This window comes from Thunnus maccoyii, chromosome 13, assembly GCF_910596095.1.
Source record: "Thunnus maccoyii chromosome 13, fThuMac1.1, whole genome shotgun sequence".
In the NCBI taxonomy this organism is placed as follows: domain Eukaryota; kingdom Metazoa; phylum Chordata; class Actinopteri; order Scombriformes; family Scombridae; genus Thunnus; species Thunnus maccoyii.
In genome coordinates this window covers 16,930,774-16,958,759 of record NC_056545.1, presented here as the reverse complement: position 1 = coordinate 16,958,759, position 27,986 = coordinate 16,930,774, and the positions used below count along the sequence as shown (strand labels likewise).

Genomic DNA, 27,986 nt, shown 5'->3' with positions numbered 1-27,986 from the left:
CACAAACAGGCAGTCCCTCGAAGGCTCGCTAGAAACTACACTGCTGTAGATTTTCTGTTGTTTTCTTACTCTCAAACCTAAATGTTGTGAGAAGCAAAAGATTTCCCCATCTAGGAAAATTTGATTTGAGTGATTCATCATTTGCTGAGCACCTAACATCACTCAAAGGAATGTACCAGATAGAAAGCACAGAGACAAAGAGGTACTGACTTGTGACCTAGGTGCTTGAGGAAGTAGCCCAGGACTTTGAGGGCTTGGACCCGGATACTCTCGCTTTTAGAGGCCAGGAGCTTGCAGATCACCCTGTAAGACAAACACACAGCCAAACCAATGACATGTCAGTGAAGGAATTATAATACCCTAGATGTAGGCAAAATGTAAAAAAAAAATAAAATAAAATAAAGCAAGAAAACAAAAAACAAACAAACAAGAGTTTTCAGCCACAGTAAACATCCTCAAAGTTACATTAAGCAACACGTGCTGACTGAAGCTTTTTTTTTTTTTTTTCAAATGAGTGTACTCAGACATAGAAGACATAAAAGTAAAAAACTGAAGAAAACACCACAGTGCTAACTAGCTCTCCGGCAATAAAAGAATTACCATAGCAACCAAAAAGACATCCATGTGTACTTGTGCTTTTTAGGAATTACCAGCACTGTTTCAATCCATCTTTGAAAATTCAGGCTGCTTGGTTGAAGCTATCCTTCATAAATATACTATCAATATTCTAACTGAACATAACATTTTTTTTGCTCATGAGACAAATCAAATGATAAAGACAGAAGCCAAGAGTTTTATTTCTCACAATAAAAACCAGAAAAATACATTGTGTTTTATAAATTTCAAATCCATAAACTCTCTCCCTGCTTTTAAAAACTTCGCTACTGAATTTATAAATTACTTTGAGTCTCTAAAGCATATTAATAATTGGAAATGTGCATATGTTTCAACTGCTTTGGGAATTATTTGGTGTTAATTATTATAGCTGTCAGGTATGCTCTAATTTATTTACTTTGTATCTCAATTTATTTTGTCTATTAATACTAAATAATATTTTTTTTTTACATATTGTAATTACCATTTAACTGGATGTGTATTTAATCTGTTATATGTGTATTGTTTACTTGTTGTAATAAGAATACATAAACAAACAAAGGTATTAAAATCATATTTCAAAAAAAAAAGCTCAAAAAACATCTGGTGTTGCATCTTAATATGTGTGCTTGTATATGTGGGCAACATTCACCTTATTCCATTTCTCTGGTCAAATGCAGGGATCATGGACGCCGGGTGTTCAGACATGAGAGCAACCAACAGCTGGAGCACATCGTGGATATTCTCATCCTGCGGAGAAAAGAAAGCACAGTTGAACAGGTGAACAAAAGAGAAAGAGGAAGTCCGGTGAAACAGACGAATAGAGGGTTAAGAGGACAAAGAGAGTTGTAGGGGTGGACACGGAGTGGGGGGGGAGGGGGGTGGGGGGACTGCGGAGGAGCAGGTGCTATTTGAGAGCAAGAATAGATATAATTGTAACAGAGGAGTACATTCTGTTCAGTCCATTGTTGCACCATTTTTCATGCTGTCACAGCGCCGAAGCTGACTCACACTCTCTCTCTCGTTTAAGTGGACCGTAACTCCAGCCCACAAATTATAATGCACATTTTGCCACCAGCGCCACTGCGCCGCTCTCGCTATCTCTCTGTCTCCCCTCTTTTGCCCTCTCTCGCAGTGCCTATGTTAACACACAAGTTAGCATTTACCTCATGCATGGTCAATAGGTAGTTGAGAATGCTCTGCAGCTCGTCCTCCTTCACGCCCCGGTCCTGTGAATACCAGACACGGCATGTTTTACCAAAACATTCATGATCCATAGCTGTTTTTTACATGTTATTAACCTCAGATGATTCATTAAAGTCGTTAATTCTGTCCTTGTTTGATGTGTAGGAGGAAGAACCTCACACACGTATAAATAAATGCAGGAGCAAGCACGCACATAAACACAAAAGCTACATTCAGTCTGCTCATCTATAATGTGATTCTCCACACACACACACACACACACACACATCTTAGATTAAGCAAGCGGTCACCAGGAGAGAGAAAAACAACACAGGAAATAATAGAAATAAGTGATTACTATTGTCTATCCCTGGAAGTTAAATGTGATGAAAAAATGGTTATCAGCGTTTTCCAGTGTACCTTTAGTATGAGTTGTTTGAGGAAGAGCAGCATGAAGGCTCTGAGCGAGATGATCTCCTTCTGGGATGGCCGCGGTCCATCTAAACAAACACGCACAAACAAAATAATAATTTCCTGTTAAAAATCCATTCTTATACACGATAATGATCAACCAAATAAGTCTGTGGCTCAGTCTGAGTAAGCCCTACTGTTTACTGATATTAGATTTTATTAGGCTTCCTGGGGAGCAGAGAAAAACATGGGAACACACACACACACACACACCAACACACACACACACACACACACACACAGTATGATGGAACTGCAAACTGTAAATCACTGTCATTAACTCCAGAGGCAATTTGGCAATCTGGATACTTTATAGTTGCACTAATCTGACTGATTACAGCAAAGAAATGGCAATTTACTAAAAAATGATTGATGGTCCAAATGATCCAAACCAAACAACCAGTGTAATCCACTGTTTCTATTCTAAAGCTTTGGCACTTGATCAGTTGTTTGCCTTGGTGAGCTACGAAGACATAATCAAGTTAAAAACACAAAAGCATCTGACGCATAACGTAAGCGATTTTTCATGTGAGTCTGATGTCATTGCCGCTTTCTAAAGGGTCTGATGTCTTTTACCATTTTGGGGCATTTAGCTCCATTTTGCCATGATTCATGACTGTAACAGACTTCCATTATCTTTAAGAGCCACAGGTTCATAAAATGTTGCTTTTTCCCACTGTTGCTTTTGGTCATTCTGACATTTTGGCTGCGTTTAGCAGAGGAACAGAAACTATGGTACAGTAGCACTTTTTTTTTTCAGAGGAGAAATTACAACTCAGATGTTGGCATTGCATTCTCATTGATGTAGTTGTATTTCATTCTTTTTTGAGGTGTTTAATGTGTACGTCAGATACACTGGAAGCTTATGGCTCTGATGAATCGGCTCGAAACGGCTGCCAAATAACTTACTAATGGAATATAGTGCCAAAGAGTCTAAAAGATGCATCGATTTAGATCGAAGCAAGAATGATATAAGAGCCACCCTTTAAAAAAATAAGGGTGTTTTGCCTTTAGTGGTCTCAGTGGTGATTTCAGCCAGCAAAAGCTGACTTTATCCCTTTCAGAGTCATCCTCCATCTTCTCCAGCTACTCTTCTGCAGATGTCATTATCAAACAAACGCTCAATACACAATAAAACTCGCGAGCTACCTGATCTCATCCAAATTCTACATTCCCAACAGAGGTTTGTTGCATTTACAAGGCACGCTCCGCTGTGTCAGGATGTTTGGGATCATTTTATGTGAGCTACAAATGGAGAATACTGCAAGTGCAAACAGTATTTATTGTAAGCTGAATAAAATGCACCTAATCCACTCTGAACATTTAAACTGATATCTGACTCGTGGCTGCTTAGCCAGCGGAAGTAAGCTAAGGGAAACATAAAAGACCGCGGGTGTGTAAAAGCGAAGAAGATATGAAGCTTCTCCCTCCAATTCTTTGTCACGCTCTGTTGGCCTTGAATCGTATGAGTACGTGCGTGACTCAGTCTGTTCACCTGCTCTTCACAAAGCCAAAAACATGACACTGAAGCGATCCCTTGTGATCAATCATCCTTATCTGTCAAGCTGGTACATGTTGGCGGAATGGTGACACTCGCCATCCATCACAATTGTGTGTCAGCTCTGTGTCAAACAAGTGCATGGGTGCACCAGGCGAGCGTGTGCAAGTGCAACCTCCCGTTTTAAGGGTCTTTTGTTAACAGAGGATTTGAATAAAGCTTACATTCATCTAAACCGCTTCTCATTCGCGGCTTTAATTATCGTCTTTTGCTCTATAAAAATTAATTTTCTTCCTCCTGCGCTCCTTTTCATCCTAATCTGACTCACCGGTTTTATCCTGTCGTTGTGAAAAAACAAGTGAGTGGCTCTGTTCTGCTAGATAGCAACAACCTGTGAGGAGTCAAAGAGGTTTTTTTTTTTTTTTTTGTAATGAGCCTAAGCATTTCTTTATGCTATAAGAGATTACAGGGCATAACATAAAGAAGTAAAAATACATAATAATGATGCTATCACTGATGTTTTATTCCATTTAAAAAAAAATATGATGAAACTCAGGCAGGAACCTTTATGTCATTCTTAATTTCTTTTAGCGACAATCTTGTTTCACTCAGCCTTTCTATCATTGTTTCCATTGTATTATAATGTAGTAGCAGAGTTCAAAAGCAATGCATCTGACTAGAAAAGACCTGAGGTGTTTTTTATTAGGTACAGAAGCTCTCTCTTTTCGTGATCCTGAAAGCAATTTTCCAGCAGCACAAACCAACAAAATGAACCAACATCAAATGGAGTTATTTGTAAAATAAATTGGAGGAGAACTGTGCATTTCTCACCAATTTCAAAGCAGGTGCAAAGAAAAAATACACTAATACAAAAAAAATATATATCTGCAACCTGGATTCAGCCTTATTACTTCAGACGGGAGTACAATTGAATTCATTTTCATCCGCAAAGCTCATTGTGTGTGTTTGAAATATCTGTCCATTACTATGCAAATTAATTCCATCAATGCATATCACACTCTTACAGTATAGTCAAGTATACACACACACACACACGTGCACGCGTCCAAACCACAACTAGCACGTCCTTTAGCTTTGAAAGACCATTAAGTACGTGTCTGAGGCTAATTGCTCCTGTTATCAGCAGTTCTTTATGGGGCTAAATCCCAACAGTCAAACAGCAATATCGCCAAACAGAAAGGAAGCCGGGCAGCCACTTGATTGGAAATTCTAAAAGCTCCCTTGGATCTGCCAATCAAATCTGTCTGTTGCCATGGCGACATGGAATGCGTGCTCGGAGTCAGCGGAGGGTCCAGGGCATAAGAAGAGGTTGATTAAAGTGAAAGGCCTGCGCTGACATTTCTGAAGCCCAGATGTTTGCGGCCACAGCGGTTGCGTTAACACTGATCTCTGCTCGGTTACAAAGGCAGTGAAAATATGGTATCTGATTTGGCACCGTGTTATGGAATAAGGAGTGTTTTATAATTCGGAAAAATCTTTTATGGTTGTACACTGTATTCACTAGAAGCACAAAATAATGTGCGCGTATTTCGCAACAGAATAAAACATTAGATTCCTGTTGCGCAGACTTCACAGGCAACATGTTGTTTTTCTTATAAAGAAACAATGTCCAGTTGTTTAAAGGAAAAAAAAAAAGTATGTGTTCCCTTTTTCTGCAATGACCTTATTCACTCCAAAATACACAGACACATTTGCTGCCCCATCCTTGCTCAAGAGCACCCACACAGAGAGTGATCAACTCACACCCACTAAATGCATGTGTGTGTGTGTGTGTGTGTGTGTGTGTGCGCAAGCCTAGTATAAATTACAATTCATCATCTCTGTGCTGAAAAGAAGATCAAATATGTGCATCTGTATTTCATGCAATTTAATGAAGCTGTAATTATTGGACATTAAATGAGATGTTTCTGCACATTTCCATAAGCATTCAAAGCCATTAAACATTCAGTTAACTACTCATTACTGCAGTTATTGACTTTAGGTCTTCATGGGGTTATTTTCAGCCGTAAGCTAAAACAAACTAGCGGAGCCTGACAATCTCTTAAAGCAGTCACGTTACAAATGAAAGCTCATATTTTCACAAAATAATCACTGTTGATAGAGAGACTGCACACAATTAAAAGCAATTCTTATTGCTTCATGTAAGTAGAGGTGAAATTAAGGTAAAAATCGCCCTCCTATTGAAAAACAAACACCATAATCAATCAGTATTGAGTTACCTGTTAAAAAAAAGGAGAGCATCACGACTTGTTTTGCTGCTTTATGGTGTAATAGTGAATGTCACGGTGTCACAGTTTCATGGAAAGGAAACTCTTCTGCAGAGTAGCTAGCTAGAAATTACCTACTCTACATTTTCATGACAGGGGTGAAAAGTACTTGTTAGCTGACACAGCTCCACGGGAGAAAGTCTGTTTTAAAAGCAATTAAGGAAGGACAGAAATCTTTAGCGAGTGCGTAAAGGTGACAATAATTGCGTGGAGTCAGAAATAATGTACATTTAGTTTCAATATATTACTGGTATTGACTTCTGTAGAGTTAAGATCCTCTTTAACACTTGCACATGGCATGACTGTGGCCAAGAAAATTAATATTTAAAGATCGAAAACTCACATGCTTTATATATTAATCAATAGAAGCCTTTATCTGGTAATGTCTTTGGCTTTAAAAAGGTCTGTTGCATCTGTAAATTGCACTAATGGAGAGACACAAGCTACCATTAAGAGAGCTGCTGATTTAATGAAATCCTATATCAAGTAGAGTCAGCTTGAGTGTTTTTGTATTGTCAGATATCACACACTCAGTATCAGTCTCAATAGTCTATATATATATATGTTCTGCCCGTATTTATCTGCCAGCTGCCTGTATCCCTATACATGATAATCATAGAAGATGAATAAATGGATGATGTAAATACATATTCTATGTGTGCTAAAAATTGACCTTAACACTGTTTGTGGATAGATGCCTTGTTACAAAGAGATCTAGCCTAAAACACACAGACAGAGAACCAGGAAGGGAATAATGTGCAGAAGAGGAGATGGAGCATACAAAATGGGAGAAGGCAAAGAGACAGAATAAAACCAGAGTAATGTACTGTATAGACGGACTACGGTGCCGTTGCAGTTTATGTAATGTACAATAGATGAGAGGTCAGGAATAGCGTCTTCAAATCTCTAGTGGTGTTCATTAGGAGTGTGGAGGGGACTCTCATTGTTCTGTGCTCTATTTTTTTTTTTTCCCCTTTCTTCTTACCTTCATGTGTGTTTGCAAATTGTGTGCGTATGTGAACATACCGAGACCTTTGGGGGTGATTCCACTGCACTCCAGAGGGTTGATGGCCCAGTAGTAGTACTTAAGAGTGTGCATCAGCTGCAGGACGGTGCCTACGCGGCGGATGGTGGTGTAGATGGTGGCGGTGCCGATGAACTCTGATGACAGGTAGGTGTAGAGGGAAAGCTGGACCTGTATATGCACATATATATATATAGAGTACATATAAGTGCATGTACCCACACACACACACAGGTCAACGGACAAATACAAAACAGTCAAACGCCTGCTGGGGAGAAACAAATCATCTGTGTGTGTTTATGGTGTTCAAACAAAAAGGCAGTTTTATTGCAAGAAGGCAGCCACAAGGGGATGAGAGGAATCTTCCCTCCAGCAAACGCATCAATGTTCTCTGCTTTGTGTTATTTTTGATGTTTCTGCGCCTGAAGCCATCAAACCCCATCTGAGGAGCTCCTTACTGACATTTAAATAGGGCGCTCTCCGATTGCTCATTTTCTCCCTCCCTCCTGTTCCTCTCTCCCCCCCCCCCCCTCTTCTTAATTTCCCTCTAACCGATTCTCTCCATCACCCCGGACAAAGATTCGACTCCGCTGCACGCTCGCAAATCTCTGAGCTCATTACAGTGACCACGACACTAAGGAGCAGCCTTAACGAGGTAGCTCTGTTTAAGCGGATGAAATTAGCGGAGCGCCGTGGCCTGACCGTACCACATCACAGCTCTTCTAGAATGGAGAGCGCGCTCAGCTGGCTGAAATGGCCTTCATTACATTACGTTTCACACGCTGAACGGATGTGTTTATCTGGTGCGGGTTCAGCCGCAGGAAAGCCTGAAATTCCTTGATCATGGAAGGCACAATAGTTTGGGCTGCACTGCTGCAACAGTAAGCTGTAACAAACATTCCTCCGTCTCTGGAAGGATTATGTTTACCAGAAGAGCTTGGTTAAGAAAACAGGCTCTTTATTTTTGGTGTTGAGCGGGGGAGACGTTATGAGAGATAGGAGATGATGTTCAGATTTCTTCAAGTGTTTCATTAAGTCCTGTATATGACCAAGGCTATTCTTGCCAATAATGAAGGTGATGATAATACACTGAGAAGTGGAAAATAATAAACCTCTGTGGGAGGCAGAATGGTACAGGGGAACTAAAGATTAAAGGATTAAAAGATTTTTTTTTTTGTGTGTTGCTGCTCAGTACATTTATTATGCTTGCCTTGTTCTCATTATGAACCTTCTGAATTGTGGTTAAGTTTACTGGTAATTCATTGTAATTTTCTGTATTGGCACTCAATTAAAGGTAAAAATCCGATAGGCAATCACAAAGTCTAGCCAGTTTAAACTGTTTGGTGGTGACGTGTCAAACTGAGGTCGATGTGTTTATTTTGTGTTGGATTCTTTCTTTCAATTTCACACGTCTTAACTCCGGCATGCCCCCGAAGACCGGTGCTGCTGCACCCAGGAGCCAATCACATCTCAGGGTCAGAGGGGAAAAGACAGGGAGTCAGGAAGTTCTGAAAATAATGGAGGGAAGAGCTGACTGGCCCCGCGGGAACGCCAGGAACACTCACATCTAGTTCAGAGTGAGAAGGAAAAGACGAACTGCACATCTCTCTCTTGTCCTGGGGTCTTTTCAAATGTCACTTTTTCTCTTTGTATCCTTTGCTTGTGTGTTCTGTCCTTTCCCTGTGTGATGTGCCGGCTCCTCCTTCCATGTCCTGCAACCTCCTTTGTTGTATTTCTGTAAAGGGCAATGGCCACTAAGATGTCAGTCCCTCCTTTTTCTTCGTTTTATGTCCTTCGCTTGTCTCAGTTTTCCTTGCCTACAGACAAAACCTCCTGTAAACTATAAGCAGGAAACATATTCTCTCTTGCTTTTTTATCCTGTCATGTCTGTTCTGAGTCTATTATCCGTTCATTACTGCATCTATCATCCTCTCTTTTTTGCAGCAAGGTCATGAAAAAAAAAAAAAAGCACACACACATTCAGTAGATACACACAAATAAACAGACCTTGGCAGGGGTGTGTATCCAGATGGCAGCATTGAAGAGGACATGGTCACAGAGCTGTTTGAGGAGTGGCGCTCCGTGAGGTAAACCATCCAGATACTTGGCGAAGGACAGGAACTGCTCCAGGACCGCCCTGGTGATGTGGACTCGTGACGACTGGACACAAGGTGGCAAATATCAGCAGGGATTTAACCAGGCTGAATAATTATGCAAAATGACAAAGTCGTTTTCACTTTGAATTAAAACAGTGTCTTTATACAGCATATCCGAGCAAACGTATTAGTTGGCAGACTAAGCTGGAAACATTTTTTATCTTTCTCAGGTGTGTTAGAACTGGGCAGGAACTCTCAAATAAAGCACAAATAATGTTCACTTTAAGTCTACAGTAGATACGTAGTTGCCATGGCTGCTGACATTTTAGTGCCACCGAAGACACACAAACTGAAAAAGCAGGGAGACTGGCAGAGAACGCCGTATAAAAGCGGTGTGGGTGCACATTTGAAGTGAGTGTGATTATCTTCAAACTAACTCCACAAACAATTATCAGATTAGCAAACGTCTACAAATAGCTTTATCTTAATTAAATAGGTTTTATTTAGGTTACTTTGTCAGGAGATGCAAGATGTCATCCTACAGCACTGCCATTGTAACCCTGGTTGCCAAAGGTGTCAAGTCATTAATTTACACCAGCAGCCAGGGCTGTGATGCTGGAAAATCTGTGTGATATGAAGTCATGTGATCTCTGTCTTTTCTTCTTTTTGAACATTTGTGGCAAAGTAGATGGATCGAGCACTGTATTGTTTCACTCTGTAAGAAAACAATCTTTAAAGTAATAATCTCAAAGATTTTCAGTCACTGTCTATCACTGAATGATGTAACAACAATGGTGAATGAGCCTATGGCCCACTGATGACAGCCCTCGCATCTGCAGTGTTACGAACTGGGTGTTGGTATTGATGTTCCCGGGAAAAATCACAAGCGGCGCGCAGTTAGTGATGCGTTTTCCATCACCCAGCGGTGGTTGGTCCGCCAGAGAGGGTAGGTGAAGCTAACGTGACAGACTCGCTCTTCAACTCACTTGTGTGTGAAGCGGTGTGCTGCCAACTGACTGACGTCACACACAGGCAACACTGTTTTGCATCTCTGGGAAGCGAGGTCCAAAAACACACCTGCTATTACCACTTATCGTCATAGGTGCCGCCAATGAGAATGAAACGGAGATCTTCGAGATTTTTACTTTAAACTTGTAAAACTCAGCACTTGTTCATATAAAGTAGAGAAACATGAGTATTAGGGCAATTAAAATATAATGCCCGATGTATAGAAGGTATACAATCACTGTTGTTGCTGTAGTTACATAACCATTATAAATCTGGTGGACTTATTAAGTAGAACCCAACCAATATATTGGTCAGCCAATATTATCGGCCGATATTGGCCTATCACATATATATCAGTATTGGCGTATATGTAGTCTGATATGCACCAATATTTTTAAAAAAAATTTAAGTTATATAGGCAGAATTTTATGTATATTTAATCCTTTTTCTTAATTCAAATTTAACATATACATATGTTTTTTTTTTCTGTTTTTTTATTTATAGTTATTTATAATTATCAAATTTTAGGTGAAGTTTACTGTTTCAGTGCAGTGATGTCATTTTATATTATACAGTTTATTATTTATATATATAAATTGTAAAATATGCCTTCATTACATATCTTTGTCACAAGTGTTTGATAACCACATTTGAGGGATGATTGCAAAATAAAGTGTTTATATGTATACATATATATGTGTGTGTGTATGTATATATATACATACACATATATCAGATTGATATCAGAATTTTTTTACTTCCTAATATCGGTATTGGCATCGGCCCCAAAAATCCAGTATCGGTCGGACTCTACTTATAAGCCTTGAAAATCTACAGGGACATCATGATAAGGTTACTCTCCCTTGCTCCTACAACAACAAATAAATATAACATGTATTACAAACTGTTCAGTATAGAGGCCTTTTACTGACCTTCTCCAGCAGGTATCCAATCACCAGAAAGCCCTTCCCTCCCAGCATTTGCTCCTGCATGGCCACCGAGCTCTTCAACAACTCCACCAGGAAAGCCAGCAGAGTAGCGCTGCAACATATACATTTCACACACTTATCGTTATTAGACTCCGTCAGTAGATGCTGGGTTGGCAAGAATATCTGCTCCTTTTTGAAAGAATTCTGCAAGTTCTTCTCAGTTTTTATTTCCTGTCTGCCTCCTGAGTCCTGCATGAGTGAAAACCCACCTCACATTTGTGTCATCACACCACACACACATTCACCTTCCCCGTCATTTATTTTTAATGAGCAGTTGCATTTTCATTTCTTATCACAGTCTTCCTGATGGTGTTTGACAAACAGTCATGATGCGGAGATGCTTCCTGATACTGTATGTACTGTAACTGCATTAAGGCTGGTGTGACAGAGTGGTATCGGGACAACCTTGGAGCGAGAAGAACTCAGACTCAGACTTTTTAAAAGCCACTCATCACTCCAGGAAAAACCGCATAACTCTCCCTCCACTCACTCTTACATACCCTGCCCTCTATAATCAGTCATTTCTAACCTGCAGCGTAATTGTCTAAGGTTAGTCTTTCAGATTGAAGATAATTCTCACACATGGATGATTCATCTGTAACTAACGTCGCTCACAGTCTCCTTTTCACTTCTTTTCCTTTTCCCTTGTTGTTCCTCCAGGTCCATTCCAGGATCAGCTGCAGTAGATGTTGCACATTAAACAACAAAGCAGCGCATTTACTGTACTACAAATGATCTATGCTAACTAGATCACTACTTTCCAGGCAGCCGCTGGATTCCATTCATTTTTGTAGCCTACTCACCAGACTGTGGTGTCCACGGAGCTGTCGTTGAGCTGTTTGTAGTCCAGCTGAGCGAAGAGAGGGAACAGAACCTGGATGCCTCCTATAGAGTGGATGGCACTGTGGATGGAGTGGGTAACGATGGCCTTCACATCCTGTGGGACCGAGATGGACTGTTAGTGCTAACAGAGACACATACTCACTCACTGCCATAAGATTAGACAGTAGTTTCAACTTGAATATAGGATTTGATCCCCAGAAGAGATAAAATATTAGGACCATATTTGTCAGTGATACAACTGAGCCCTGATCTCAAAATGGATGTACATATTGTTCTTTGTTGTTAATTGTCTATTTGCTTCCTTGCAAAATATCAATTTGAAGTTAGTTTAATAGACTGATTAAAAAAGCATAACATTTTATTTGAGCTGTAGTATAATAGAGCATCTCAGAGAGAAAGTTTCTATTTCCTTATCACTGCACGGTACACTCCATGTACCTCTCTGTGAACTGCTTTAGCTCACTGAACTGAACTCATAAAAACATGATTGTGCGACCTCTACTAACTAAAATAACTATATGACTATAAGACAATATGACTCACCCCCCTCCCTTTGAAATGTGAATTATAGTAATTGCTGCCTGAATTTCTGGATCATTTGTGGCACACTGTGCTGGAAATTCTTAGCAATCATGATGAGATAGAAAGGTAAACCACATTAGCAAAGTAGGGCCCCAACAACCTTGAATGAAGGACACTTGAAAAGAGAGTGTTAAATCAACTTTGAGAGTCTTGTGACCTTCCAAACACTGGTATTTACTGCAGGGTATGGTAACAGCTGTTTTCCATGAGGTGCATTTTATATTTTCCTTTCTTAAACTAACATCTGCATTATTGTGTTATGCTAATACCCACATATACAGTCCACCGAGCAGAGTAAATACCACACATTTTTCACAAATGCTATTGAGCGGGATGTGAGTCAGCCTGTGACAAACCAGCCTGATAATCAGACTAAACTGCCACTTAATTTCCCTTCAATCCTTCATACTTGAATTGCTGAACAAATCAAGAGATGTGAATGTTGATTCGGGCATCTGGAGCCAGGCTAGCGAAGAAAAGCCACTCAAAGGAATCTAGCCAGACTGACCTGCAGCATGAGCGCGTGCGGTGAGTGGACGAAGATGGAGGGGTTTTCCCTGGGCGACGACTCCAGGCAGAGCTGGGCATCTGTGGCCTTGGCGTTGTAGGTGAAGGAGATGGAGCTGGCCAGCTTGCCATCGTACAACACCTGCTTGTGGTGCTCAGCCAGGTGAATGTCGCTCTCTGACTTAAATTTGAAAGTGCTCTGCGGAGACGGAGAAAGAAGGGTAGTGGGTTAGGGATGTCAGAGGTTGTGCGAGAAAGACTTTGAATCAAAAGGGACGAACGCCTCGTCTAGAAACAAAAGGAGTGTGAGGGCATTTGTTGTCTGTGTGTATGAGTTCAACACCCAAAATGGAGTCTGCTTAATTGCAGCATGAGCCGTGTGTAAACAACACAGCATTAGCTTAATGAACACAGCGCTAACCCGGGCACTAATTCAATTAGCCCAGAATAAAAGACAGAGAGGGGGAGCTGTTGTGTGGGAGAGATGCACTCAACACTCCAAATATATCTTCTCCCTTTGTAGTCTACCAACAAAAAAACACAAAAGAGTGCAGACACAAACTGACACAACGGTGTTATTCAATTTCTCTATATTAAGTTATATTATGTCCAGCAAACTTAAGTCTTCTCCAAAAGCTGCTAGACCTTTATGAAACCTAAAGTATCTTTCTGATGAACAATTTACTTTGTTATTTCCATCCTTAACAAGGGCAAACTGGGGCAAATATAAAGAATTGCGAAGCACGTTAAAACAAGGACAGACATCCTTTCTTCTCTGCTACCTTAAAGAATATTGAGAAATATACTCTACTTTGTTTTGTACATGCAGAAATTGCAGGAAGTGTAGGTTGCACTTGTGTGTTCATCTATGTCTATATCTGTCTGTCTGCGCAGGTCTGTGGGTCCTTGCGTATCCTGCGGCGCCGCTGATACACTGATGAAGCCCCGCAGATGAAAGGCCAGCCAGTTGCTCTGCTACCCTTTTACAGCAGCTCCAGAGGAGGGGCGCTCTCCCCTCTGAGCATCTGGGTCCCCTAGGTGCCTTGCTCAGCCTGACTGCACAGGAAAGCCCCGGGCTGCTCACAGACCTGCAGGCCCGTCTTGTTCTAAACCTTTCATCTGAGGTCTGCTGTAGAAAATGTGCCCTGAGCAGTTCTAACCATGCAGCACAAAATTTCACACCGAAGCAAAGAGTGCCCTGCACAATGAAGACGTCTGACGGAAAACAGCCCCTCCGCAGTGTGTAACATCCTTATCTCGGTCCAAGGGCTGAATACATATCTGCTGTTTTCTACAGTACCACTCCCTTCACCGTAACTTTCTCCTTGCTTCCGCTGAAGATCAGAATCACTTTAGACACAACGAGTTTGCTTGTATAAACCTATAGAAGAGGTGTTGATAGTAATTGTAAAAAAAAAACTGAATGCTGATCTGCATTTGAAGCAAACTTGCACCACACGACTACACACATCTTGCCAAAAAAACATTATTGGCAAGAGTAATTAGTAGTAATTACATGCTAGAACGGCATGTCTATTTTTTTTTTTTTTTTACTTTAGACTATATTGCTTTAGCGAAAACAAGGTGTAAAAAGCTTATCTATTAAACAGCTGTGTTAATAAAGCTTATCCATTCAAATTAACCCAGAAAACTGCAGCCATGTGCAGGGATAATCAATCACAAACACAAATAAATTGCTCTTTGCTTTATTTTGAAGGTTAGCGGGCCCTCTGCGCAAAAAAAAAAAAAAAAATACTGAATAGCCTGAATGTGAAATTAATATACTTATTAAGATGCACATTTTTTGCAATGTAAGCCCATTTATTGTGGTGCAGTTATGAAGTGTGTGCATATGTATAAACGTACAGTAGGTGTGCGCATGTGAGCTTGTATCCATGTTGCTGCGCTTAACGAGGGAGGATGGGAGATGAAAGTGTAGCAGAGCTTTGCTGACTCTTTAAAATATGAAGGGATGTACAGTACGGAGGCATTCGGAAGGTAGCGGGAGAAACATACGAGAGTGAAAGGAGAGTGAAAATGTTTACGTAGAAGCTTTACACAGCTGCGCTTGAACACGTATGTCCCTCACCTGGTTACATAACCACACACAGAGCAATGAAAGCGACAACTCCCGCCTGTGTCACACCTGTCAGCTGCAGATACAACACTGCCCTGCGGTGATAACAGCACACACACATACACACACACACATCCGCTCCATTCAGTTCAGCCTTGGCCTCTTTGTATCTCCTGCTAAAAAAAGGACAATCCTCCAAAACGGGTTTTCTAGCACATGTTTGAGTAAAACCTATTGTGGCAAATGATTAAGGGTTAGGGATTAAGGTTAAGTAAATACCATACAAATCTATGGCTAGGTGTAATTTGAAATGGGTTAGGGTATTAATAATACTTCCGATTTGATACTTGAGTTGCAGTATATACGGTACCAAAGCCCTTTTTTAAAATTCCTTATGTTGTGAAATATGAACTTGTATTTATACATAAAGCACGGCTACATTTAACAAAAGATGCCACACATCTGAATAAAATTGTCAGAATTGGCAAATTAGCACTTCACAGGTATCAATACTCTGTGTGACATTTCATTTGGTAGAAAACCTACCAAGTGGTGGCGAGGTTTGATACCCAGCCCTATATAAATCAGAGTTTTAAGGAATAGAATTCTCTAAAAGTGCCATATTAAAATGCAGAAAAACAAAAAGACTTTCAATAATGCCGTTATGAATCCTGACAAATACACACAGAACGCATGTGCACGCAAAAACTCACACAGAGGCAAACAATACAGGTGCCCGGATAGACTCACACGGTTCATTAATTACGTTGTGGCCAGATTGTTGGCAGTGCTCTGCGATGAGGACATCTGGACTGCTGATGAAGAGTGCAACCAGCGACACACTCAACAACATGTGAGTGACAGCACATACACACACACACACACACACATAGAGACAAAAAAACACTAGTGCTTTCTTTTGACTTTATCCCGCACAGAAAAACAAGATGTTAGGTTCCATCTTCTTCTGTCATTAGGAGAACATGGAAGCGCTGAACCACATGTGCGCACACACACACACACACACACACTCAGTACACGCAGCGTGTCGGCCATCACGAGCCGTGCCGAGTGAGAAGACCTTGAACACCCTCACTGTGCTGAAGGCTTGTTTAGCAGAGCGAGCAGAGTGTCTGTCTGCTCCTTGCTCCTCATTACTGAACAGTAACACTGACAGTGGCTGAGTCCAAGAGGCTACATACAGCTACACACACACACACACACACATACTGTATAATATACGTATATACAGTTCTCTTCCCCACCGATTAGGCAGTACCCCAGAAGCTTGTCATATACACACACATCATCATCTGCGTGAAGTCATGAGAACAAGGACTGGCCTATATTCACATTAAGACAGGAAGCTTTGTGACACAAGCTGAGTCCCAGTGGCGGTTCTCCTTTAGCCGACTGAAAAACTCGCGCACTCATCATTACAATACCAGTGCCGAGTCCTGCGGCTTCGAAACAACTGAGCCATTTAATGGTCTCTTCTGGGCATCTGAGAAGCCCATTCTGCGCCATGCAGAGATGCAATCATCTGGCTGATCAGCCTCAGGAAACTGTGGGCTGTGACGGAGAGAGGAATCAGTATTCATGACAGAGAAACAGCAAAAACCCCAAGCATCTGATCATTAGGAGGAAGATGTGAGAACTCTTTTCTATACCGAGCCATATGTTATCGCATGTCAGATAAGAGAGTTTGTGAGAAAGAGGATGAGAAAGGTGTGAACTGTCACATGTATGATTCAGTGCTCCTATATAAGACAAAGCACCATGAGTCATGCGCAGTATGTGTGCTCAGCATGTTGACAACATGTTTCTCTATCGGTATAATCTTAACAAGTCTTGCTAATTAAAGCAAATCTCTGATTCAGTACATAGTATTTCTAAGGAGTTGTTGAAATACCAGCAGCTTGGTACACATCAGCAGCCTCAGATATCCGTGCAGTCTCGTGTTGTTGAAATCTTGACAGCTTTGGACACCTTCATAAACAAGCTGTAAGTGGCCTGAGGCGTGCAAGTGTGCCAAAACAAGAAGCAGACAGCTGGCAAGGTTTTGCGGCACCTCTGCTGTCACCGTTAGCCAGGCCAAAAGGCAGTGATGGTGATTTCTAAAGCTATCAGTGCTCAACACTCAACATTGTGAAGCCTCATTAGAATAATTTTTATTACCAGAGGAACGTTAAGTACTGCGTCTAGACTCGGGGTTTGAAGGCAAACAGACTCATGGATACTTCCAAACTGCTGCACGTCATCGATTTGTTATGCCCCAGGAGGCGTTTGGTGATAGCGTTGTCATTTACTTTTACGTTGTGCTCCTTTTATCTCAATCTGCTTCGTCTATTTAAACTATGATTTCCCCCATTTCCAGCCTCGGATTTCTACACATTAGTGTGGAAACTTTACAAAAAGTTGGGATTACAGGCAGTAAAAACCGGGTTGTGATTGCAGCCTCGGCCCTCGCTCACATCACAACATGTCTCGCGGCAGCACAACATTATGATCTACTGCTGAGATTTGGAATATCTGCCTCTCCTTAAACAGAACTAGAAATGCATACGAGTGAGGTGATGTTCTGGCTGACAGGAAGAGAATTAATCAAAATGAAAAAACGTTCCTGCACTTATTAGATTACCCCGATGAAGACAGCTCCCCCTGTCAAAAGCTTGGTTTTGGGCAATAAAATTTGTTCCATAAATTTTGCATCAAGGTTATGAGTGTGAGGCTGTGTTTTACATTTTGATTACCTCTGCCTCTCGTGCACAGAATTTCTCTCTGTATACTTGAACTGTTGAAAAGGGGCACATACATGCAACAATAACTACTTTTTAGATATTTTGAAGTGTTTCAAAGTCCCATATGTATTAACTGACAACAAAAACCTCAACATATCAACCACAAGGGCACCCTGGCACCAATCTACAGGCTATTTTTTTGCGATTGACAGCACAAGAATGATTGATGGCCTCAACCACTTCTAGCTGACAAAGTGAACTGGCAAAGACGGCAGTAAGCAACACTGACAACGCAATCCTAAGGTTGCCAGGATATTCCACCTGCCAAATGGTGCATGACACTGATGTACTGTAAAGCGTGCAGAGAATATACAGTATGGTGCGTGATAAGGTTGTACGTGTACCTTGTATCCTGGGCCAAGCTGATGAATGGCAAAGATCTGAGCAGGGTTGAGAGCTTCACTGAATACGTAAATGGCTCCCAGCTGACCGCAAAACACCCTGTTAGCATCCGCTGTCTCCGATGAACCCAGGAAACACTTGTCATAGCTCTGAAAAAGAACAGCACACATGAAAAAAAAATTAGCTGTAACATTTCAAAATTTACTGCAAGAGTTTACTTGCAAAGGGGATCTGGGAACACATGGAACTAACATGGAAGGTAAAATGTCTCCTTTTCTGTTGAGAGTCACTTTGGAAGATGGACATTTTTATTAATTATTACATAGTACAGTTTAAGTTAACACAATATAGTTTTGTTGAAGTTGTAAACCACAAGTGCACCAGACACAACTTCTCTCATGTAAATTGTGTGTTTTTCAGTTTTAGTTATTTGAGCCTACTGGTTAAAGGGGATGTATCATGCACATTTCCAAGTCTATATTTCTATCCTGGGGCTCTACTGGAATATCTTTGCATGATTTACAGTTCAAGAAACTCCTCATTTATCCTACATTGGCTGAATATGCAGCCCCTCAATTCAGTCTCTGTCTGAAACAGGCCATTTTAGCTCCTGTCTCTTTAAGGCCCCCCTCCCGATGAACCCATTCTGTTATGATTGGTTCGCTCCCAGAGAGTTCCCCCTCGGCAGACTTCTGGTGGCTCGGGAGACTAAGTAAACAAACAGTAGTAGTAGGATTTCACTTCTTTTTCTTGTTCTTTATTCGAAACGGAAACTTCTCAAATACGAAATAAGCGAGTGGACAATGCTAACAAACAGCGGAATAACCTTAGCAACAACCTTAGCTACAAAGGCTACCAACAGACGGCTGTTTGTGGGCATGCGCGAATGATCTGATGTCATCACAAGGAGGAAGAGGAGATAAAGTTCCTCTTTAAGACACATACCATGTGTCCACTGTGTCCGATTCTGGCCTGTGGACCTTTGTTGCATGTCATATCCCTTTTTTTTTACCCCCGTTTCCTCTCTCTCTGTGCTTCCAACTTTTAAATAAAGGCCAAAATGGCTTTCATTCATTTTCACTCATACATTCATGGCATTCTGTAGAAATGGGCACAGGAGATGGTGAAAAACAGATGAGCCTTTGATAGCTGCTCTTTTCTAATCACTCTGTTACAACATTCCCACCTGCTATTATATTTTCTCTGTCCACTCGCCTTTCATCTACTCCATCCCTCTGATATCCTTTATCACAATGAGATCTTTACTCTTCTGCTTCTTCAAAGTGATGAGATAAGTTTTTTCTTCAGCCTTCAGCCATTAACGCATTTTGAGACCCGTACTTTCACTTGTGTGCTGTATGCTTCTTTTCTTACAACTCTTTACGTGAACTATAAGACATTTTACCCCAAGGCCAAGACATTTCTTACAGAGAGTAACAACAGCCCTCGGTAATTGCAGCAATGTCAAGAGTCAACCAGGAAGGAAGTGTAATGAAGTTTCTGCTGCCACTGAGAGGTCAGGCTACCTGTCCCCTGTTAAATGGAAAAGTTGGAAGTTGGAGTTTGGGCAAGCTGTGCTGGAACGGGGCCCAAGGGCAACTCTGCCCCAGCTGATGAATGCAGAGGGCAAACCTCAAATGTTTGCCAATATCACGAAAGGAGGGAAGCGTGAAGTAGAGCCAGACCAATACTGGATTTCTGAGGCTATTACAAAAGTTTGGGAGGTGTTTGGGAGTAAAATTGCTGATAACAACATACAGTATGACATTAAAAAAATGGCAAAGATCAATGAATTTTGGCTTTTTTTTTTAAACCAGGAGAAGTTTAATAATAAACTCAATATTCATAATCAACTCTGCGCCATCATGTTCCAAACAGTTTCTTATTTACCTCAAGGGTGTTTTCCTGAAATACTTAATGTAATAGTTTTTCATAAAGGTCAATACAATGCGGTGCTCTTACGTCGTTCGTGTTGACGTGCCAGGCCATATCGCCATAGGAGACCAGTTGACCGTTGACATAGCAACGGATCTCAGAGTTCCTCCAGCGGTTGTAGATGTGGACGATGCTGATCATGTACCACTGAAAAATACACACAAAAAAAAAACACATTCAGGAAGAGATGATGAAACAAAACAAAAATCTAATTTATATGCAACAATTCACAAACTGAAGCTTGTTTCCCCTTGGGCTCCTTTATTTGAAAGTGGGAATTTCTGTTCAGAACTGTTGTGTTTTGTTGATTGAGAACTACAGTGTATTTTATTTTTTCTGGTATTATTTGGTGTAAACAGTACCGTATTTTCATTGATTTTATTTTCCTATTTTAATTTTTCTTTTTATTGTGTTTTTAAATGTTCTACTGCTTTTATTCATCTTATGTAGAACACTTTGAATTGTCTCTGTGTTTGAAAGGTGCTATACAAATAAACTTGTCATGCATTGCCTCCCTTATAGCTCAAATCCATTATATTGACTAGACTACTGTAAAGCAAACCTGATTGAGCCTGTGGCGAGCGAAATGTTTTCTCACTGTAGCATTTGTTATTCTATCAAAACAAACTATTTATAAGTGCATCCTGCTGCGTGATGATTCATTTTAGATTTTTTTATAGATTACTGTGTGTTTGTATTAAGATGTTTTTGTACGGCTTAGTCAAATTCATGTCTTAGCAATACTGAGAATGCTCCCTCTAACAGTATTAGCGCTTTGTAGGAAGGTTAGCTAACATGGAAGATTACCACGTGTTAAATTCCTTCACGTGCCAGAACTCTCTTCCAAAGCTTTCCCTTCGCTCACCGTAATACGCCATTAATAGTGTGCATGTATGTGTGTGTGTGTGTGTGTGATTAGAAAGCATCTTATGCCTGGTGACAATACATACAGACTCCCTGGAGAAAAGACTGAAATGGTGGCTGTGGTGGGGGGAGGAGGATAAGCAAGAATTTTGCTGGTGTATGCATAGCTGGCGAGTGGACAATACAACATGTGCATGAAAGCACACACACACACACACAAACATACACATGCATTAACACACAGTGGACAAAATGCTGTGAGACGTGGTGACTTATAAATTGATCAAATGGAACCACTGGGAACTTTGTTAGGCAGTACAACGATTTTACTGGGTCAGCAAATACGGCAGAAGGCCATCTCATCAAGTGAATGCGTGTGTGTGTTTATGTGCGCATGCAAGAGTGCGTGTTTGTGCGCAGGACAGCAGCAGAGTGCTGACAGTGCGGTAGAGGGGCGGTGTGCAGGTCTTAATTGACAGACCTTATCTACACTCATCAACACTCCTAGCGAGTGCGAGGAGAGGCAGAAAGAGAGAGCAGCAACACACTTTTGATGCTGTCATTTAACAAGTGGCACAGGATTACCAAACTCAGCACTGGCTAAACATGATTTGGAGTTATTTGGTTATGTGTCTTACCTTACGAGGCTGGAAATCATATTTCACACAGTGCTGAAAGCCTTTTCCTTTCGACTTCAACGATGTCACGATGAGACAGTTTCCCACAAAGTGAGCGGAGTAACCTATTCCTTTACTGGTGCGAAAACTGCAGGAGAATCAGAGAAAGTTTTTAATATTTCAGTCTTTTATCAATTTAATATAACACTTCTTGATAAATAGTGCAAATTCTAGCGTTCATTGAGGAGTTTCATTAGATTTTAGAGAAACTGAATGACTTGACATTTTTGGATGTATATTACAAAAAAAAAAAAAAAAAACTTTTCTAAAGTAAAGGCAAACATTTGTAAAATAAATCACATCTCAACTACAATATGTTGCCTGATTTAATTTGTCAAACAATATCGTGTTTTTTGTCTCTGCAAGCTACCACTATAACTGCAGAAGATGATCCACATCAAAGAAAGTCAACCTCTTTTATAAAGTCTACCAAAAGAAATCCTGCCCACCAAAACAGAAGCAGGGAACCTTTCACACACACGTATCTCAACCAATACCAGTCACAAAAAGCAGGATTTTAATGTGTTTTCTTCGCAGCAGCACCAGGTGTCCCAGATCACAGGTTTGTGGAGAAACATTGCTAATCCCCCTCTTTCTATTTTTCCCTCATAATGTTTCTCTTACCGCTCTCCTAACCTCCATGTAAAACCCAGCCTCACAGCTAAGCTTCTTCATGAAACAACAAGACACATTTAACTTCTATAATAAGCCTAAAAGGATCATACACATAGCGGGGCCAGAAAGCAGATATAAATCCCTCTCAAGTGAATCCCTGGTACATGTTAGGAGCGCGTTATCGTGGTCTTCAAGCAGCTGCAGAGGCCAGTATCAGACAGGCTGCTGGAGTAGCAGCTGCATCTGGGGGAGGATGATAAGACCTGGGCCAGAGGAGAGGAGGGCAGACTCCCTCTCGCTCCTCACTTACCATGACAACCTGACAAACGGTTACTAAGGAAACAGGATTACATCCTGACACTTTTCATGATCAGAGCTCATCTCTGCGATGGTATCTGGAGAATATAAGGATGCGTGTCATCCTTCCTGTAGACGATGAGCTCCGCACTTTTCCGTTGGTAATGAATCACAGTTTGACTCTGTGAGGGTGAGGGTGGGGGGGGGTGCGGCGAGGACGCTAGTGGTTAGCCTCACAGAGTGAAGAGGTGGGGGAAGAAACCAAGCAGCGGAGTAAAGGAGTTCAATTAAATAAAAGGTCAGAGCTAATGAAGCTTCATGGTGGCTAACGGCTTGCACTTACAACACTAACAGTGAGGCCAGCGAGGTCCAGGGCTGAGCGACGAGCGGAGGCATCCACCCAGCACACTCATAATGGAGTGCCATGACATTTACAGTTATGTTCTAATTCATTATCTGTTTATCTATTAACTTCCTGTATGTGTCATTCAGTCTGATGAGTTAAATGTTTATCATCTGCTGTGCTTCATTAAAGAAACTCTTGGAAAATTCTGAATAAAAAGTTGCAGAAAAGTTTTGAACACTGAACAAGGTTTGCTTGCTGTAATCATTCTTTCTGCTCATACTGGATGTTAAAAGATCACTTCCAAATGCACTTAAAATGTAAGTGATGGAGGACAAAATCCACAGTCCTCATTTTGTGCAAAAATTTATTTAAAAGTTTATCTGAAGTTAATATTCAGCAGTCCGAGTGAGTCAAATCAAGTGGATATCTTCCAGAATTACAGTCTTTCTATTAAAAAAAATTCCCTCTTTGTGTTTCCATAACAAAAAGAGGGAATTTGGCTCTAAACCACAGTAACTTTGAAAGATATCCACTTGATTCGACTAATTTGGAAGGCCGAAGCTTAATATTAGCTTCAGATAAATATTTGAATACATTTTTGTACGGGAGGAGGGCTGTGGATTTTGTCCCCCATCACTTACATTGTAAGCTCATTAGAAAGGGAATCTATTAATTGCCAGTATGAATGGGAGGAATGATTACAGCAAGAAAAAATCTGTTTCAATGTCCATTTGGGCATCTGAATATTGTTTTAAAAGAGATCCTTAATACTCTTAAAACAGAAAATCCTTTGAATTTTTGTAGTGTAGAAACAATTAAATTAAAAAATTGGGACTATTAGTCAAATAAAACAAGCAGCTCTGAAAATTTGTTGATGCCTTTTTCACTATTTTCTGACATTTGATATATTAAACTATTAATAAACTAATCCAAAAAATAATTGGCAGATTATAATAACCTTCCTAACCATCATGAGGAGAAACTTTGGTTACTTGTATGTGCTGTAAGTATTCATTCGCCTTCCCTGTAAAGTGTTGACAGCTTATGTGGGAGATTATTCGACCTGAGCGGCGGTCTATTGAGTGCATTCTCATGCTGTGTGTGCAGTGCGCTCTCCTTCAACCTGCGTCATTTATGTTCACTTCAGTTAGTTTCTTCTCACTTTAACCAGAATGCCTTTTGACACCCAGAGTGAAAAGGCCTGAACTAGCTATATTCAGCAGCCCGTCCTCAAAAGAAAAACGACAGGTTGAAAATTCAGGCAAAAACAACCTATAGTTACATTTAAGTGACAGACGCCATCTAGCAGCTGAAGTAATTATGACCCGCAGAAGTGATGCAGTTCAGATGACGCAAATGTAAGGTGACAATTTTCCATAATTGGAGGTGACAGGTTAGGTGGATGGCTAGATAGATAGATAGATAGATAGATGACAAGAGGTGGATTCAGACCGCCATTCGCTTCCCGTTTCCAACCACAAGAGTCATGTTTCCAACCTAGAGTCCTACAATTGTCGTGGTGTTTACTGTTACCATGACGACAAAGGTTGCCTAACTTTAAGGAAGTATAAACCAGGTTTCAAGGGATCATTTTAACCCAAACCACGATCCTTCCTAACCAAGTGTTCTTTGTGCCTAAACCTAACCAGACCTTAACCACAGTGTTGTCACATTATAAAACACCATTATTTTTTAACAGTGATTTGTCACAGTTTTGGAAAGCACCGATAGAGGTGGTATATTAGAAAACGCCCCTATGGGTCGTTCTGCAGTGCAGGATGTGTTGGTATTTAGCTGTTTGCTTCTTCTTTAGTTGGATTGATGGTGATGGTAGAAGTAAGAGAGTGAGTTTACACAGTTATCAATAAGTGCATCTCACCCTTTACACAGAAAGTAAAATCATTACTATTGTCAGTGAAGACACTGGTGTTTCTGCATTTCTTTATAATCTTTTTTTCTCTGTGCGATTGAAACTAGAAAATTGAGAGTCTAAAAAGAAAGCCTTACTCTGTCATTCTAAAGGACTGATACAAAAACCCGATGTTAACCATTGATGTTTTTGATTCCTTTTTTTCTTCTATTAAGCTCCTCTGTAACTGCACTGGCAAAAATATCAACTTGATGTTTTGGGTCAACAAAATGGGCAAAGAAATGACAGATTCATGGCCATTCTGACAGTGCTGTCATTTCTTTCAAGTTCACACAAAGTACTTTAAGATGTTTTCAGTCCCAATAAAAGAATTTTATTATGTAATGGTCGAGATGAATGTTGTTCTACTTACCAATAGAGGTATGGTTTGTCTTTATCCACATTGATGTTGTTGAGTGGATCCTGCCTAAACCAAGTGTTGATAGTGAATCCATTCTGGTAAGGCCATTTGGCAATTGGTGGCAATGCTATAGCCTGGGAGAGGATACACACACATATCAGGACAGTTCTTGCCAATGGTTATAGTAATCAATACGTTACTCAGTCACTCATTACTTCCTTTTCACCATTCAAGTCATTGCACTGGTGGAGCAAAGTGGCAATTAAGATGTGCTGACTGATTGCAAATAAGAATGCCACTAGGGACTTTTTAGCAATTTGGGTGCACAAAGAATAAATTTGACTTATTTTTGTTAATTGGGCTCAGGTGTGTGTGTGTATTTATACATCTATATCGGTCAGTCTCACCGCTGCGCTGCGTCCCGGAAAGTTGAAGAAGGTATCAGGACCGTGTCTCTGAGGCATCTGGTTCAACACCGACAACAGCTTGATAGCATGTCTTGGCTAGAGGAGAAGAGAGGAGAGGAGAGGAGAGGAGAGGAGAGGAGAGGATGATTGTCATTTAGTATGTGACAGATGCCGCCTATCAGAGGCACAGGGGAGAGAATCTGTTAAAAAAAATAAAACCATGGTGTGACATCACATCTCTACCACAACCCCACTGGATCAATAACTCTTCAATCACCTCCGCCCTCCCCCGACAACACCTCATCAATACCATGGCAACCCTTAATCGATCTGTCTCTGGAGAGGGTTGCTGGGGGAGGAGAAATTGGAAAAGACAGGGAAATAGAGGCAAGGTATATGGGGTGGGATTTGTTACTGGAGGTACGAAGAAGGAACCGGAGGGATGGATGATGGTTTAGCTGTGGACCACTGATCAGTGACCGGGGGTTGTTGATGGTGGTTGTCCTGGAGCCTGAGAAGAGCAGAGATTGACGAGAGGGAACGAGGGCATATTGACTCAACTAGCGGACTCCAGCAGCTGTTAAGGCATCACACGGTTTGAACGCCCCGCTGCTTCGCTAACCCTACAGTGAGCAGGGACAGTAGAGGAGAAGGTTGAGCCTGACAAAACCATCCTAAATCTCCCCAGTTCACTCTTAATACATCCACTCTGAATGAACTAAACCCAGCAGCTTGAAGCTGGACCAATCAGCAAACTACAGGGAGCAGTTAAGAAGACAAAAAGTAGCACTGTAGCTGGCGTTCGTACTAAGCACTCCTGACTCTCAACTGCTGAATTAACCTTATTAACAGGTACTTAATGTAAACTTGGCATTGTAACACTCGGAGTAAGAATGAATTAGCAACTGCATGGCCTGTATTTACCCTCAATTTTCTTTCAATTTTACCAATTTCATTGGATAATTCAGGTGAAATTCTACAATGAACACTTTGGCACTATGTATTTTCAGTTTGAAAGACTGAGGCAGTCGGGTGTAAGATGGGTTCATGTTGATGTTTCAGTGAAGGAGAAAACATGTTAATCAAACCCTTTTTCATTCTACTGCAAAGTTATTCAGGCATACGCTCATTGGCAATAGACACAAACAAAGCAAATGCCTCTATGATTGGTGAAAAACCCTGGTAGAAGGAACTGAGGAAAACCCCTTGAGCAAGGCACTTAGCTGCTCAGTGGTTAGAAGATGGTGGTTATATGTACAGTATGTAGAGTGGGACCATTTCACAGGATTCACCAGGAGAAAAAACTCCTGTCACATCCTTCTTCATGTGTTTCTCCTTCACAGCTGATTAGGCTGTTGCTGATTTCACCATGCTTCTATCACTCTAACAACAACAACAACATAGTCAAACCTCTGTTGCATTAATAATGTCAATTATAAGAGAAAAAACAAAACAAAACGTGAGCTAAATCGCCCTTGTCTCAACATACACGCACAAATCAATCCAAACGCAGGTTTCCACCAGTGTATTGCAAGCTCGGCAGCCCGTCAGTCCTAAGCATCGGGGATTTTTTTAAAAAAATGTATTTTAAGATGTTTTATGAGCTAAAATGTATTATACAAGTAGCGTAGCTCCTTTAAGGAATAGCTCAGTGCATAGCGAGCGTGCGGTCTAGAGAGAGAGAGAGAGAGAGAGAGCACGTGTGTGAAGATGAGGCTGCAGTGACCGGAGCAGAGAGTATGAAGTTAGCAATATAGCTTTGATTACTGCAGTGTGTGTACAGTTTAGGCTATTTGTCAGTGAATAAATGCTACAACTCCTCAAGATCCAAGCCAAGTTTCCGTGTCTTGTTTGCCATCAAGCTGAAGTGAAGGGGGTTAGCCCCAAAGCTAGCGACAACTTCAGCCTCGGCTCACTTTAAGTGGACCAGCTATTCTCATTTTAGAGACAATCTCAGCCACAACTTTTCTGGCAGAAACCCTACAAACACACATAAATACACACCCATCCTCTATTATTCAAGTCTATTAGCACAACCATCACATTAACCGACATCCTGACTAATGACATATACAAACAAACTCATTGTGTATAATTAATCTTATATGAAATACATTTATCTCCTACAAATATTAATTGTAGAATACTAGCATATCAGAGCCAGTGACACATCTCATACATCTTTAGCAGCAAATACTTCATATGAGTCTCTTTTGTTGTTTAAACACACTGACATAATAATCACGAATTCAGGCATTTTTCCAGAATTA

General features: G+C 40.8%; 1 protein-coding gene across 8 annotated transcripts in view; it reads right to left on the bottom strand.

The window, feature by feature from the left end:
* nbeaa (neurobeachin a) overlaps positions 1-27,986 on the bottom strand; it is a 99,701-nt gene that overhangs the window by 36,887 nt on the left and 34,828 nt on the right. For all 8 annotated transcript variants that reach the window (XM_042430704.1, XM_042430708.1, XM_042430705.1 and 5 more), the window contains 14 exons: positions 25,717-25,812; positions 25,322-25,443; positions 21,743-21,869; positions 20,268-20,387; positions 18,308-18,454; positions 13,087-13,284; positions 11,957-12,090; positions 11,097-11,205; positions 9,068-9,220; positions 7,063-7,231; positions 2,200-2,279; positions 1,761-1,823; positions 1,247-1,344; positions 211-303 (listed from right to left, as the gene is read on the bottom strand). In XM_042430704.1, coding sequence (XP_042286638.1) covers positions 211-303; positions 1,247-1,344; positions 1,761-1,823; positions 2,200-2,279; positions 7,063-7,231; positions 9,068-9,220; positions 11,097-11,205; positions 11,957-12,090; positions 13,087-13,284; positions 18,308-18,454; positions 20,268-20,387; positions 21,743-21,869; positions 25,322-25,443; positions 25,717-25,812 — 1,709 coding nt within the window. The remainder of the gene's footprint in view (positions 1-210; positions 304-1,246; positions 1,345-1,760; positions 1,824-2,199; positions 2,280-7,062; positions 7,232-9,067; positions 9,221-11,096; positions 11,206-11,956; positions 12,091-13,086; positions 13,285-18,307; positions 18,455-20,267; positions 20,388-21,742; positions 21,870-25,321; positions 25,444-25,716; positions 25,813-27,986) is intronic.